The 15,805-nt window shown below is 38.2% G+C and overlaps 1 protein-coding gene and 1 non-coding gene across 2 annotated transcripts in view; one reads left to right on the plus strand and one right to left on the minus strand.

Moving 5' to 3' along the window:
• The window catches only part of Trim44 (tripartite motif containing 44), a 97,803-nt gene that overhangs the window by 49,129 nt on the left and 32,869 nt on the right, over positions 1 to 15,805 (minus strand). Inside the window, exon 3 of the mRNA XM_042691345.1 lies at positions 6,610 to 6,849. Coding sequence (XP_042547279.1) covers positions 6,610 to 6,849 — 240 coding nt within the window. The remainder of the gene's footprint in view (positions 1 to 6,609; positions 6,850 to 15,805) is intronic.
• Positions 1,705 to 1,811, plus strand: LOC122117928. The gene has a single exon (XR_006149248.1). It is a non-coding gene; the product is annotated as a U6 spliceosomal RNA (small nuclear RNA).

Genomic DNA, 15,805 nt, shown 5'->3' on the forward strand with positions numbered 1-15,805 from the left:
TGCAAACAGAGATGTGAATGCACAGACTTAGGAGGCCTAAGTACGGCCTTGCCTTATTATTTGTATGGCTGGCAGTATTTAGTTCAGAGCCCTAAAATAGCAGGTCCTAGGCAAAAACTGACCAGCTCCAAAAGCATCAAGCTGTGTCCTTCAAAGACACATTTCTTCCTTGGTCTAGCATTTTTTTCTCCAAACATGAACACAAATATACAGCATATTTAAATGGGAAAAGAACCGAATTGGACTCAGAAAATTAGGATTCTAGTCCAATCTCCCCTTCAGAAAGTTATTAACTATACACTTGTAGGATAGCTAATTTAGACCTTGATCCTTTTTTTTTTTGGTCGTGGGCCTTGAACTGAGCTCTTCCATTTGATCCACAGCCCCACTTTCAGTTTTCTGGTGGTTTATTGGAGATAAGAATCTCATGGACTTTCCTGCCTGGGCTGGCTCTGAACCTCAATCCTCAGATGTCAGCCTCCTTAGTAGCTAGGATTACAGGCGTGAACCACCCTGGCGATCCTCTCCTTTATAAGTGGGTAATATGGGCAATTTATGATCCACAGTATTCTTCTCTTATTCTTGTCGCTTTTACAAAAACAAAGTTTATGTTTTTTCTACATATTATACTGTCTTGCCCTAACTTTACCAATAATGATAACAGCAGGTTCCTTTGTGACCAAATGAGATATTTCAAATGACTCTGAAGCCTTTTCAAGGAACATCATTCATCCTTTTGGTGACAAAGTATCTTTTGCATTGTCCTCTTCAATTATTTAGGGGTAGTCTCAATATAAAATGTAACTTTTGGTTAGTGAATAAATGAGTGAATGGTTTCTACTGGTAAATAGAATAAAAATCTGGAGCCAGACACTGTGTGTGGAAATCTTAACTCCAGGAGCCAGGCCTGGTAATGTATGTAATCCCAGCTACTTGGGAGGCAGATCAGAAGGGTTCAAGTTTGATGCAAGTCTGGATAAACATTTAGGGAGACATCCCCCCAAAATAAACTGGTATGAAAGAACAGCTAGCTACACAAGAAGTAAAAGTAGAAAGGTCATAGTCTGAGGCTGGCCAGGGGAAGAAAGCCTGAGACTATCTGGGAAAAAAAAAAAGTCAAAAAGACTGGGGGATATAAATGCTAGAGCACTTTATAAACAAGCTCAAAGTCCTGAGTTCAATCTCCAGTACTGAAAAAACAAAACCTATACTTCACTGTGTATTTGCCATGTTACCCTAGTCCAATTATTTTGCCTCTCTTAACTTCAATCTCATATTTTACAAGGGTTGAATAATACTTATAGCCAGACACTGTGCCTGAGACACTTTGTTTATTTTTGCCAGTCTTGGGGCTTGAATTCAGGCCCTGGGCACTGTCTCTGAGCTTCTTTTGTTCATGGGTAGCACTCTACTACTTGAGCCACAGCACCACTTCCAGCTTTTTCTGTTTATGTGGTACTGAGGAACTGAACCCAGGGCTTCATGCATGTTAGGCAAGCACTCTACTATTAAGCCACATCCCTAGTCCCAGGATATGTTTTAATAAAGGTTATTTACTAATATCAGTAGCAATTCTGTATAATTAAAAAGCTACTATATGTATGTGCTAAGGAGAAAGAAATAGGCAATTCATAATAATCCAATCTTCTAACAGTTCCCAGTCAGAAATAGGAAAAGTAGGAAGACAGAAAATAAAGGGAATGTGTACTTGTTCCAGCAGCACATATACTAAAACTGGAACAATACAGAGAAGATTAGCATGGCCCCTGCACAAGGATGATACACAGATTCGTGAAGTGTCCCATATAAAAAAGAGAGAAAGAGAGAGAGAAAGAGAGGGAGGAAAGAAGGAAGAAAAGACGAGAGAGAGAGAGAGAGAGAGAGAGAGAGAGAGAGAGAGAGAGAGAGAGAGAGAAGAAGGAGGAAATGTGTTACAAGTTCTCCAAAAGACAAAGTTAGAATGCACTGAGAGTCAAAAGAGAAGGGGTAAGTCAGGTATTGGTGGCTCATGCCTTAAATCCTAACTACTCGGGAGGCTGAGATCGGAAGATTGCGGTTTGGAGCCAGTCTGAGCAGGAAAGCCTGTGAGCTTTTTTTTTTTTTTTGGTGCTATTCCTGGGGCTTGAACTCAGGGGGCCTGGGTGTTGTCCCCAAGCTTCTTTGTGCTCAAGGCTAGTGCTCTACCACTTGGGCTATAGTACCACTTTTTCTGCGTAGTTTATTGGAGATAAGAGTCTTAGTACTTTGCTTCCCGGGCAAAGTAATCCTCAGTTCTCAGCCTCCTGAGTAGCTAGGATTACAGACATGAGCTACCAGGGCCTGGAGTCTATGAGACTTTTATCTCCAATTAATCACTAAAAAGCTGGAAGTGGACCTAAGGCTCAATTGGTACAGTACTAGCTTTGAGCATAAAAGCTCACAGACAGTGCCCAGGCTCTGAGTTCAAGCCCCAGAACCAGCAAAAAAGAAAAGAAGTCAGAAAAGAGAAAAAAGAAGGGGTAAACACTGCCTCTCCTGGAGTAGCAAGGAAGACTACACGGAGAAGGTGACATTTACAGTCTTCCTTGAAGGATTTACTCAGGGTGACAACAGAGGAACATTGACATCAGAGCACTGAACTATCAGAAGCAAAGGCACAATTAAAAAACATGCAATACTGATTAAGAAACTTCTGAGTCCTATGGAACTGGAGAATGAGAATGTGCATGTGTGTGTGTCTTGGAGGGGGAACAAAGGGCAAACAGAAACCTAATATAAAATCTGACAATAACATTATGAAAACATAAAACTGTAAATAATCTTCATGAACAAAGATATAAAAGTCCTTAACAAAGTATTAGAAATATGAGTAATTTGGGGTTATATCCTAGATATACTGAGTGGTGTTACAAGAGTCGGTCTCCTATTTAACTCTTGTATTGTAAGTGCATAGTCAACCTGTTTAGGATCAGAATATGTATGTCTTGGATCACTTTCACAGGCTGTGGTCTAATCTGGCATATAAAACCTCTGCAGTGATATTTTAGTTTTCCCTGTTCATAAGTCAGGACTAAACCTACAGTCTCTCTGGAGTTAGGGTATTACTACAGGGTGTCAGGTAAAATCTTACTGACTCAACTTGGGAGGGGCAACAACTAATCAATGTAGGATAAGAGGAAGGAGTTAAGAGTTGTAGCTACAATCTCCACAAGGGAGGGAGAGATACAACTCCCTTACAGTTAGACAGGCAGGAGTAAAGTCAAGAGTTCCACTTACAGGTTTATGGAAGGTAGGCATTACTTACTATGAGGGGTTAGGGTAAAGGCAGAAATCAGTTTCACCCACAGGCTCCATGGGGAAACAAAGACACCTTGATGCTGCAGTGAGTATATAAATAAAGATTCAAAGCTACTGGTTCCATTGCAACAGTGCCAGTTTGGTCTGTGGAGGAGTGTTGCTTTTTCTTCAAAAGGCTTCTCTGTGGCTGGATTACCCTTTCTAGTCATTTGGCTACAGACAGTAGATTTTTCTTGATGATTTTCTGTATCCATTGGTGTTCCAGTTTTCAGAACACCCAGGTTAAGATATACAGGAAGTAATGAAAACTCCAGGATTTTGTTTTACAGTTCTTTACAACCAAAGGTCCCCATTCAGTATGCCATCTTTTTCCACCTTTAAGAGTCTTCTGATGATGACTTTTGTCTAAGGATTTTTGCTGTAATTAGGGGAAGAAGTAAAATGGAATGTATACTAGTTTTTGTTCAGAACAAGAAGTTCCATTTTGTTAGCATCAAAGATAAAACAGACTGGTAAGTGAAAGGTTAGAAAAATGGGTAGAAATATAACAAAGCAAGTATGATAGAGTGTTAAAGCATTGGAATCTAGAGGGGAGGTATATATATGTCACCTGTAAAATCCTTTCAACTATAGTGTTTGAAATTTTTCATAAGAAAATGTTGGAAAAAGAAAATCTTTTAGCTTAATTAAAAATGCAGGTGATTTAAAAAAATCCATACTAAGTAAAGAAAATGAAAAACTTCCTCTGAATGAAAGAGAAACATTAACTGTTCTCTAAATAGTCAACAGATTAACTAAAATGGGAAGCTATTAGATGATAAAGCTCTTTGAAAATGCTCTGGCCAGCAGAATGCTACTTATTTTTAGTAGTTTGTTTTGTCCACAGCCTGATCCTTGAGCCTTGTCAACTCTTGTATCTCTTCCCCCCGCTTCCCCACAAGAGCAATTCCATCCACTGAAATGCTTAAAGAAGATTCAATGTTGGGAGAGGGCCTAAATTCATTGTTTAGAGAGTAGGCTATGTTGCAACCTAAATCTTTTTTTTTTTTTTTCATGAAAGAACAACTAATTAACACAATTGTGAGTGTTTAATTTGAGGGGAATTTAAGACAGGCTATTGACCTCTTGAGTTAACTCTGAATGTTTTGTTTATGAAGACACAAAGTGCCCACCTTATATTTTAAGGTCTTACATATGCAAAAACACTTTTCCCACAAAACACAAATAGGATGCTTAGCATGCAACACATAGTAAGGTCCTGAAGTAGGACAAATTTAAACCTAAATCCTGACTCTACTTACTAACTAAATGGCACTTGGACATTGTCTCTGAAATTCTCTGCATCTTGCTATACCTCCTGTAAAGTGGAGTTGACATTAAGACTAAATGATGAATGCCAAGTACTTTCCTGGCTACTTACAAAGACATTTAGTGCATACTTTCTTAATTCTAGAGAGTCAAAATGAAAAAAAAAATTGGAGCTACTCTTTTCACACACTAATGAAAATTAATCAAGAATCCTAGCTGGGTGCAATGCTTCCACTTGCTCTCAATATGGCTCAATAGTCTCTTCTATTCTTGTCAGGCTGGCTTAGATTACACTGTGACTCTTCTGTTGCCCAGTGTATTCTGTCGCCAGAAAAAAAGATTGCCAGTAGAGGCTAAGCTCAATGAGTCAGCAACTATCAGAAAGCTCAAAGGTTTCTCTTAGGCTTTTTCCTAGAAGAATATTTCACCACAATTTTTCACCTTAATACTATGAAATTTGATGAATAGTAGTATCTTCCTAGTGGCTAAAATATCCATTTTGATTTATGAAAAGTGGCTGGACTTAATTAATTTTTTAGAAACATATTTTGAAGGTCTAAATATGTTGCTAAGTAATAATTAGGGCATTTTTATTCTATTATAAAATAAAAATTAATTTAGTAATATATTAACAACATTTGTACACTGTGTTATACACACATGTGTGTGTGACTTTCACTTACATTGGACTATTTATAAATCAATCAAGAAATCTATTGTTTATTGATACTGAGACTTGAACTCAGGTCCTGAGTGTTGTCCCTAAACTTTCTTGCTCAAGGCTGGCTCTTTGCTACTTGCACCTCAGCTAAATCCAGCTTTTGCTTTTGGATAGTTAATTGCAGTAACAGTCTCACAGACTTTGCTGCCTAGGCTGGTTTCAAATTGGGATCCTCTCAGCCCCTTGAGTAATTAGGATTATAGACATATACTACTGGTACCCTGCTTTTTTTTGATTCTCACAATATCCTTGCCCATGTGCTTTTCTTTTTTAGTTTTCCTTTTTTATTTTAAAGTGAGATGGGGGTTCTCACTATGCTACCAAGACTGGTCCCAAACTCATGAACTCACTCAAGTGATTTTCCTTCCTCAGCCTCCCAAGCAGTTCAGCTGTGCCACAATGCACAGTTCCATAAGCCACTTTTTCTTTCTTCCTCCCTCCCCCCCAGTATGGGGTTTGAATGAACACACATCACCATTCCAGCCATACTTCATTCCTTTTTACTTTATTTTTCAAACTGTTTATATATATATTTTTTAATTTATTTATTTTTGTCGGTTTAGTGTTTGAACTCTGGGTCTGAGTGCTGTCCCTCAGCTCTTCAGCTCAAGGCTAGCGCTCTACCACTTGAGCTACAGTGCCACTTCCAGTCTTATATTTATGATAACAGATCTACACTACCACACCAAGCTTTTTATTGGTTGATATGGGGCTTTACTGACTTTTGCTAAACTACTGACTTTTGGACTAAACTAAAATCTTCAAACAAAAATCTTCATAATCCTAGCCTCCTGAGTAGCTACCGATTATAGAATTTAGCTATATACTTGGCCATATGCCACTCTTAATCCAACAATTATGCCCTCAATTTAGATAGCTGGCTCTCCATAAAAATCTAATCCGAAATATCCTTCCACTATGCAGAATAAATCCAAAATCTTTCATTCTGCCCTGCTTTCTGCTTCACTTCTGTCTTGTTCTCATTCAGCCAAGTTCTCACCTCTATAATGACTTTAAGCATTCACTTCATAGATTAGGGTGTGTCAACTGAACTCTCATCTGGTTCTTATTTCTGGTTTCTCTCCTGAACTATGATATGGTGAACATATAGTTTGCCAAGCCAACTCTAGTGATCAATAATATTCCCATACTAGCTGTACATACAACTGAAATGCTTATAGCCTGTATAAGCTTTTAATTCATTCATGATGAGGGTCACAGAGGAATTCCTAAACTAACAAATACATGACAGCCAGGTTCCTTCCATTTCTCTTATTACAATAATAATGGATATTTCCATTTACCTCTGCCTTTGGCTCAGCTGATTCATTAGAGGTATCAAGTTGTTCCTTGGCCTGGGCCATCTGAGTCATCAACCTATCCATGTGGGACTGGATATCTGCCAGTATCTCAGTCACATGAGCTGTGGCCATTGCTTCCTGGATGTCCACTAGATGAAGGGCCTTCTGCTCTTCATCAGCAATCACCTTTTGAACTTTCTTAAACTCTTGCTGTATAAATATTTTCATCTGGTCCCGAGTTACCTACAGAATACAGTGAAAAGAATAAGTAAAAAGAATAAGATGAATATACAAAAGGAAGTGCAAAATTATTGCCATATAGTGCTAGTAGCCCTGGCCAAAATATAAATTAAAGTTTCTATCTGATCCTGAAGTCTTGAGTATATTCTTGAACAATCTTCCCCAATACCTTTGATAAATTTCCTGATAGTCTTTTGTTGTTTTCATTGCTTTTATTTTTACTACATTCCTACTTTTAACGTGTGTGTGTGTTGGGGGGGGGGGATCCCTGGGGCTTGAACTCAGGGCCTGGGTGCTGTCCCTAAGCTTTTTTGGTGGTTAATTAGAGATAAGAGTCTCACACTTTCCTACCTGGGCTGGCTTCGAACTATAATCCTCAGATCTCAGCCTATTGAGTACGTGGGATTACAGGTGTGAGCCACTGGTGCTAGCTACTTTTAATGGTAACAGATGAGAATATATAGTAAAAATAATAATTCTCCCGGGTGCCAGTGGCTCACACCTATAATCCTAGCTACTCAGGAGGCTGAGATCTGAGGATCGCAGTTCATAGCCAGCCCAGGCAGGAAAGTCCGTGAGACTCTTATCTCCAATAAACTACTAGGAAACCAGAAGTGGTGCTGTGGCTCAAGTGGTAGAGCGCTCATCTTGAGCTAAAGAGCTGAGGGACAGCACCTAGGCCCAGAGTTCAAGCCCCACAACTGACAAAATAGTAGTAATTCTTGTCTCTCTCATTAACGTTTTGGTACATACTCTCCCGCACTTTTCTGTATGATTAAAAACATGTATGTGTATTATAGTTTTTACATAAATGGATCACAGAGAACAATATGATCTGTGTTATGCTTTTCTACTCAAAATATTGTTAATACATACAGACAAGCTTCATTTTTCAATTTTTTTACTATATGCACTATATGTGTGTAAGCACACACACTAACACACACATTATTTAACCATTTCTCTTCTCTCCCCCCTCTCTCTGTCTCTGTCTCAATCTCTCTCCAGTACTGGGGCTTGAACTCAGGGCTTAGGCACTGTCCCTAAGCCTCTTTTGTTGGGGAGAGTGCTCTTCCACTTGAGCCACAGCACCATTTCTGGCTTTTTCTGAGTAGTTTATTGGAGATGAGCCTCAGACTTTTCTGTCCCAGCTGATTTCAAACTATGATCTTCAGATCTCAGCCTCCTGAGTGGGTGTGAGCCACCAGCGCCCAGCAACCATTTCTCTATTAATGGAAATGCAGGACCTTTCCTGATTTTTACTCTTACAAGCAACCCAGTAATAAACACCCATGAATATAATTCTTAATATTTACATATGCATTTTCTTATAGAACTCTGAAATTATGGAGTCAATTTACAAAAATATTCTGAAAATACTAATACCATCAAACTGCCCTCTAAAAAGGGTGTACCAGTACAGTAGCATTCCTACAAAAACGTATACAAGCAAACATTTCCATATACACTCACCAATACTGGATAGCATAAGCTTTTAAAATTTTACTATCTGATAGATAAGATGGCAAACCAACTAATACACAACTGTAGTTAAGACCAAAGGAGGATATTCTTTTTTTTTTTTTTTAACGGACTAACAAGCTTTATTTAGGATTGAAGGCTGAGAAGTGCAACCAAGTCTCCTTCAGCCTGGCTTAAGGAGAAATGCCACACCCTTATAAAACTAGGGCTCTTTAAATGTTAGGAAGAAAGGGTGAAGTCAGGGGGGATGATGGAAGTGGGGTGGATGAGAAATGTTATTTTGACTGAGGAGTTTCAAGGTCTCAACAGCCTCTGTTAGTCAGGGGCATCAGCAAAAGTGCAGGCTAATTTGTTCAGGGGGATGGGGAAGGAAGATGTTCATCAGGGTCTGCAGCATGGACAATTCTAAGCTATAGGGGGGTGGTGGTGGTGGTCCGTGGTGAGTACTTCCATCAAACAAGGGGAAGGGGGTGCTGTTGTTTTTATCTGGCTACTTCCTGCTGATGTGAACAAGGAGGCAAACAGGGGTCTCATGCTTTCAGAGTCAGGACTTAAACTTTTGAGCCGAAAAGATGGCTTTGACATGATGCTCAGTTGCTACCCCAGAAACAGCTGTTATTTAATTGGTCAGGAACTTTTCTGTGGGTCTGACTTGAATGCTACAGAGGATTAAATCTGTAGTAACAAAAGAAATTAAGAGTAGTAATGATCCAAGTTTGAAATAACAACTTTTTATACAATTTAGTTATTTACTAATTAAGACTGACAGCATTGTAAATGCCACTAGGTCTTTTAAAAAGAGGAACACATAGATGTAGGCTTATTGTTTTTCCCAGCTTTGTAGCCAAGGTAGCTTATATATTTGGGGAGTATAGATAGTAGTAACAATAGTTTTATATCAGTGTATTAATTTTGACCTTAGGAAAAAAATCTTAGATCAGTTTTAAATTACAAACAATCACATGCCAATTTTACCATTTTATAATTTGTCTTATAAAATTCAACACATACATCAGCCTCTACTGACACCATCTACTACTTTACATGAACATTCTGTGGTTTGTCTTCATCTCTCCCTTTTTTTCCATTTGGAACAAACTTTGCAGACAATTCTTACTTCCTAAATCCTTTTGTCTCTAAAGGAAACCATTTATCTGTTTCCTCAACTCTCTTTCCAAAACCTTTCTTTATACTGTTTTATAAGTTCTGTCTTATAAAACTCAACATAATACTGACAACATCCTCCACTTATACCATCTGCTATTTCCTTGAACATTCTGTAGTTTGTCTTCATTTCTCCCTTCTGAGCAAACAATTAAGACAATTCTTTCTAAGACAAATTCATTCTTTCTAAGACAAATTCATTCTTTTATTGTAAAGGTGATGTGAGGGGAGGACGGTTATAGTTTCCTTACATAAGTAAGGAAATGTGTACAATTCTTGTCAAACATTGTTATCCCCTCTCGTTTTCTCCTGCTATCCTTCCCACCAGAATCCCTTCCCTCTCAAGTTGTAAAGTTCATTTCCAACATAGTGAGTATCTTGTGAGTATCACTGTTGCATTGATTCACCCTTTGTCTTTTGTCTCATAATTTCTGTGATTCCCCTTTCCATCCCCAAATCAGATAAAGTTATATACAATACAAAGGGTACCAAAATAAAAAACAGTGACAATAGAGAGTAAGCTAATGGGAAAATAAAAAATGACAGAAAAAAGAAATAACTTCATACAGTATACTAAGACCCCAAAACACCCTTGTCTCCATATCTTATAGTTCATTTCAATTAGCATAAGTTTATAAGGTCATATTATATGTACATAGCTATTGAGCTATTGTGATCCTCTGCTAGGACTATCCTAAACATATACTAATTATTACATATGAGGTAAACCAGTCAACCTAAGTTTCTTTGGGTCTGGTTTACTTCCCTTAATTTAATTTTTTCCAAGTTTTTCCATTTCCTTATGAATGGGGCAATGTCATTCTTTTGGATGGAAGCATAGAATTCCATTGTGTATATATACCACATTTTCTTGATCCATTCATCCACTGAGGGGCAGCTGGACTGATTCCATATCTTGGCTACGATAAATAACGCTGCAGTGAACATAGTTGTGCTGGTAGTTTTAGTGTGGCCCGGTCTGTAGTCATTTGGGTAAAGGCCCAGGAGTGGACTTGTTGGATCACAGGGGAGCTCTATGTCTAGCCATTTGAGGAACCTCCATGCTGCTTTCTAGAATGGATGAACAAGTTTATATTCCCACCAACACTGTAGTAGTGTTCCCTTTTGGCCATATCCCGCCAGCATTTGTTATTAATTTTCTTGATTATAGCCATTCTAACTGAGGTGAGGTGGAATCTCAATGTTGTTTTGATTTGCATATCTTTTATAGCTAGAGAGAGGTATTGAACATTTCTACATGTGTCTATTGGCCATTCTTATTTCCTCTTCAGAGAAGTCTCTCTTTAAGTGTTTAGCCCACTTATTAATGGAGTGGTTGTTTCTTTCAGGATTTATTTTTTTGGGAGGGTTAATTTTTTGAGCTCTAATATTTTTGATATGAGGCCCTTGTCAGTTGCATAAATAGTAAAGATCTTCTCTCAATCTATGGGCTTTCTATTTATCTTGCTAGCTATGTCCTTTGCCATGCAGAAGCTCTGCAGTTCAATGCAATCCCATATATCCAGCCTGTCTTTGATTTGTTGTGTTTCTGGGTCTTTACTGAGAAAATTTAGACCTGTGCCAAGGAGCTCTAGTGTTTCCCCTATTCCTTCCTATATTTTCAGGGTATCTGATTTTACATTGAGGTCTTCGATCCATTTGGAGCTGATTCTGGTACAGTGTGATGTATCAGGATCCAATTTCAATTTTCTACACATGTACAGTCAATTCTGCCAGCACCATTTTCTGAAGAGGCTGTCTTTCTTCTATCCTGGTTTTCTTTGGTTCCCAAAGATTAGGTGGCCATAGGTCAGTGGGTTCATTTCTAGGTCTTCAATTTTATTCCACTGGCCCTGGGGGCATGTTTTTGCTTAGCTTTTCCACACAAGGCTGGGGTTCTACCACTTCCAGATTGTTTGCTGGTTAACTGGAGATAAGAAGAGTCTCATATACTTTTCTGCCTGGGCTAGCTTTGAACCACAATCCTCAAATCTCAGTCTCCTTATTATATTATAGGTCTGAGCCACCAGTGCTGGGGAGTTTTATGAATTTTTTTTTTGGGGAGGGGTCTGGTCGTGGGGCCTGAACACTGGGCCTGGATGCTGTCCCTCAGCTCAAGGCTAGTGCTCTACCACTTGAGCCACAGCACCACTTCCGACTTTTTTCTTTTTGTTTATGTGGTGCTGAGGAATCGAACCCAGGGCCTCAGGCATGCAAGGCAAGCACTCTACCACTGAGCCACCTTCCCAGCCCCGTTTTATGAGTTTTAAACACCTATACATATATAACTGAGACAGACAGAGGCAAGGAAGAGGCAGAACTATAGATAGAAAGAGAAAGGCCAGAAGAGGACAAAAACAACTTGAGACATAGAAGACCACATATTTATTATCCCTTCCTTTACAGATAAGGTAAGGGACACAGCAGTGAATGTACAGGAAAGGAAAAGATTCTAACCTTATTGTTCTCTGTTCATATTATATATAGTCTGTCAGAAAAGACACCCAACTAGGAAAACTTAGGCAATAAAACTGAGAAAGAGAAAGGCTGGAGGTGGAGGGAGACCATTGTAAAGTAGCTTGATTAAGCAGCTTTTAATACCGCCATAAGAATGCCAACACAAAAGAAGGCCTCTATGACATATATCCACTGATATGGCAAGTATGAGGTAGCATAAGCCCTTAGGAGTCATGTCTCTACAGGTACTCTCCCTGGTGCTACAGATGAGGGAAGGGGGAGTAATAGATATTATTGTCCTGGCAAGTTCTGTATCAGATAGAAAACTATAACTTGTGTCCACATAATTCCTTTTTATTTTTAGTGTATGTATTTCAAGGCTGTTATGCTTTATTGGTTTATCATTTATTGACACACCTCTATCTACCCTTGAAAATACTAACTAGAAAGTGCTCAGCAAGAGATGAACTTTTCTGAGTGCCTGGGAATCTCTCTAAATATTGTTAATGGCTCCTAGTGAGCAAAAATGGAGATCATAATTAAAACTGACTACAGTCTATTTTATTAGATATTGCATACACATGCAGTTAATATTAGGAAGTTACATCTCAGTCAGGAAAACTGTGGACCAGAGGGCAGTGGGTGAATTAATACTAGGCTTTAAAAAATAAAATGTCTATTTTCTACTGCTTTCCATATGTTTTTCAACATAACACATATTTTATACAGAGAAGACTGCAAAAGAGACTTGAAGGCAGAATAATTTACTCTATAAATCCTTTACACCTACTCTCATTCTCTATTAATTAACAAATGGATATTTTCCAATCTAGATCAAACTGTAAGAGCTTCTGGGTCATAGCATTCATTTAAATTCGAATCTAGGAAAAAAAATTCCCTCGGAGATGGGGTATGTGGAAGGTTGAATTTTCTGGAACAGGACTCCTGCTTTAAAAATCCACTTTCAGGGTCAATTTATCTTGTCATCAGAATTCCATTCTGATTGAAAACTTTACAGTTCTCCAAAAGCAATAGGCTCTTTCTTCATGTTGCTGCTATCTAGAAACCTCTGACATCATTTTCAAGTAGGTTTCTTGGGATTTCTTCCATTTGCTCTACAAATCCTCAAAAGTAAGTGTAATATCTTATATTCCTGACTACACATGATTTTATATAAAGGAGAAAATTCTACATACTCTGAGAACAGAGGAAGCTCAAAGTACAACAGAATGGCGAGGCTACTGATGAGAAATTTTCTTTTCATACAATGTTAACTAGTAATTGTCAAGCTGTTTTAAAGTCAAAGACTTTAATGTGGGACTTCAAAATATAGTAAAACCCAAAACAGAACTATTCCGATTAAAAGAAAAATCTCCCCTTCCTCTTTCAAGTAGTAGGGCAGTGATAGGGTTTGAGTATGAAATTTGTCCCACAGACTCTTGGGTTGAATGCTTAGTCCCCAACTGGTGGTGCTATTTTGGGAGGTGATGAGAACTGTAAGAGTGGGGCCTAATTCAAGGATCCCTTTCTGATGGCTTCAGGTTCTTTGCATTCACTTCTTCCTAATAGAGATGCTTCTGCACTTAATACACTTTTCTTGTTCTACTTGAATGTTAATCCCAGGTGAAATCTTAGGATAGAGGAATTTACAACGGAAGAGTTAAATTTTACTTGTATTTACTATTTCCAAGCTAGACCGAACCCAAGAGACATGCAGACTGGTACTTTACATATGAATAATTAATTTAACACATAAAACTTTGAATTAAGCTTGCACTTAAAAACAACACTCACTTGATGTACTTGACATGAGCTGAAAGCTATTAACTCCTAGTTATCTGGCCTATTGGAAACCAAGGTTATTTTCCTTTATTAAAATTAGAGGCATAAAAACAACAAGCCTAATTACTAGAAGGCACCATGGTTTAGGTATGAAATAAATAGCCATTATTAGTGAACTAAACTGACTATTTTCCAGACTAGGAAAATTATTGTGCAGCCTGGAAACAAAGCAGCCACAAACTTTGAACATCTTATCACCAACATTCTCAGTGATGTCATTCTTATGACCTATTTAGAAACCTGATTTGCTTTAGTTTAACAAAGAGATTTTGAGAATGATAGAGAAAAACATATATTAAAATGAATACTCATCTCTTCCTTAAATTATCTTTCTCATCTTCATTAGAAGCCTCAGTTGCCATTTGTATGTTCTTCACTTTCATAAGCCCCATTTTGTTAAGAGTACCATGCGATCTCTAACTCAGTTATCCAATTAGTTACTTCAAGTGTCCACTCAATGATAGCATTTATTGATGCTATTGGTAGTTATTTCTATTGTAAAAGACAATAATAAAAACAGGAAGATAAGCAGAGTGGCTATCTTAGAGGAATGAGATTTGCTTTTCATTTCAATTGGGTAAGGCAGGGGTGAATGTAAAGCTTTGTGCACAGCAAGCATGCATGGTAAGCATACACTCTTGAGTAATGACCTACAAACCCATCCCTTCAACAAAAATTTTCTGCAATTATATTGCAATATCCATTTTTAAACCATTTTAAGAAGAAACATGGAGCCAGGCTCCAGTGGCTCATGCCTGTAACCCTAGCTACTCAGGAGGCCGAGATCTGAGGATCATGATTCAAAGCCAGCCCGGGCAGGAAAGTCCATGAGACTCGTATCTCCAATAAATCACTAGAAAACCAGAAGTGGTGCTGTGGCTCAAGCCGTAGAGTGCCTGCCTTGAGCTGAAGAGTGCAGGGACAGCGCCCAAGCCCAGAGTTCAAGCCCCATGACTGACAAAAAAAAGAGAAAGAAACATGGGTTACAAGTAAAGTTCTCAAGTAAGAGCAAATCAAGTCCATTAATATCTAAAAATAATTATATACCAAAATATTAATGAGGAAATTATTCTAGGTATATAAGGCTGGTTAAACATTTTAAAGTCAGTTGAAGAAGAAAAATCCCATGATCAAATCAGTCAGTAGATGCACAAAAAGTATCTGACAAAATCCGACACCCATCATGATAACAACACTCAGCAAATTAGCAATGGAGGGCCTAAGTTAGATATGCTTTCAGATTCACCCAGCATTGCTCCTAAGACCATCACCCATTGTATTGTATGAACAATAGCATGAAATTTAGTGCTACTATGTTTACACAAGATCCTGAAGTGTAAGTATTTTGGGGTATGCTGATGAGCCACATATTTCTCAAAAGTAGGTGACTTCACAATTCAAGTCACTTACTAAATAGATAAAGATGTTTGCCACAGACACTACTGTATCTCTAAGGTACAGTATGACCAAGGCCCAAGCCTGCAAATGGGAAGCTAAGTAGAATAGCATTAGGAATAATGAAAAATGAAAACAATAGTAAGATCTACCATGGTTAGGGTATGTTCTCATTTAATGCTCAGGCAGGCAAGAACAGTTCATTTTATGTTAGGAGAAAACAAAAATATGGTGGTTATGTTACTGCCCAGTGTTACATAGCTGGTCAGCAATAAGCAAAGATTAAACTCAGGCAGTCCTCTGACAACCACTCTTTATCACATCCTGCTTCTCAAAAGGAAACTGAGCCTCTGAGAACCAGGATTAAACCAATGATAATGATAAGCCACTCGGCACTGAGGAAAGCACCCAGGACGGGATATCAGAGACCCTGAAAGTCAGCTAGTTTTGACTTTTGCAAATGATATGCTACCTAACTTTGGGTAAGACAATGAATTTTTCAGGGTTTCATTTATTTGTTCATTTTTAGGAGGAAAAAACATGAAAACCAAACTTGGATCCCTTTTCTCTAAAAAAATATAACTGTATAAATTCTTTTTTTTGGGGGGGGGGATGGTCA

Source organism: Dipodomys spectabilis, unplaced genomic scaffold (assembly GCF_019054845.1).
Source record: "Dipodomys spectabilis isolate Male_0828 unplaced genomic scaffold, ASM1905484v1 ptg000145l, whole genome shotgun sequence".
Taxonomy (NCBI): domain Eukaryota; kingdom Metazoa; phylum Chordata; class Mammalia; order Rodentia; family Heteromyidae; genus Dipodomys; species Dipodomys spectabilis.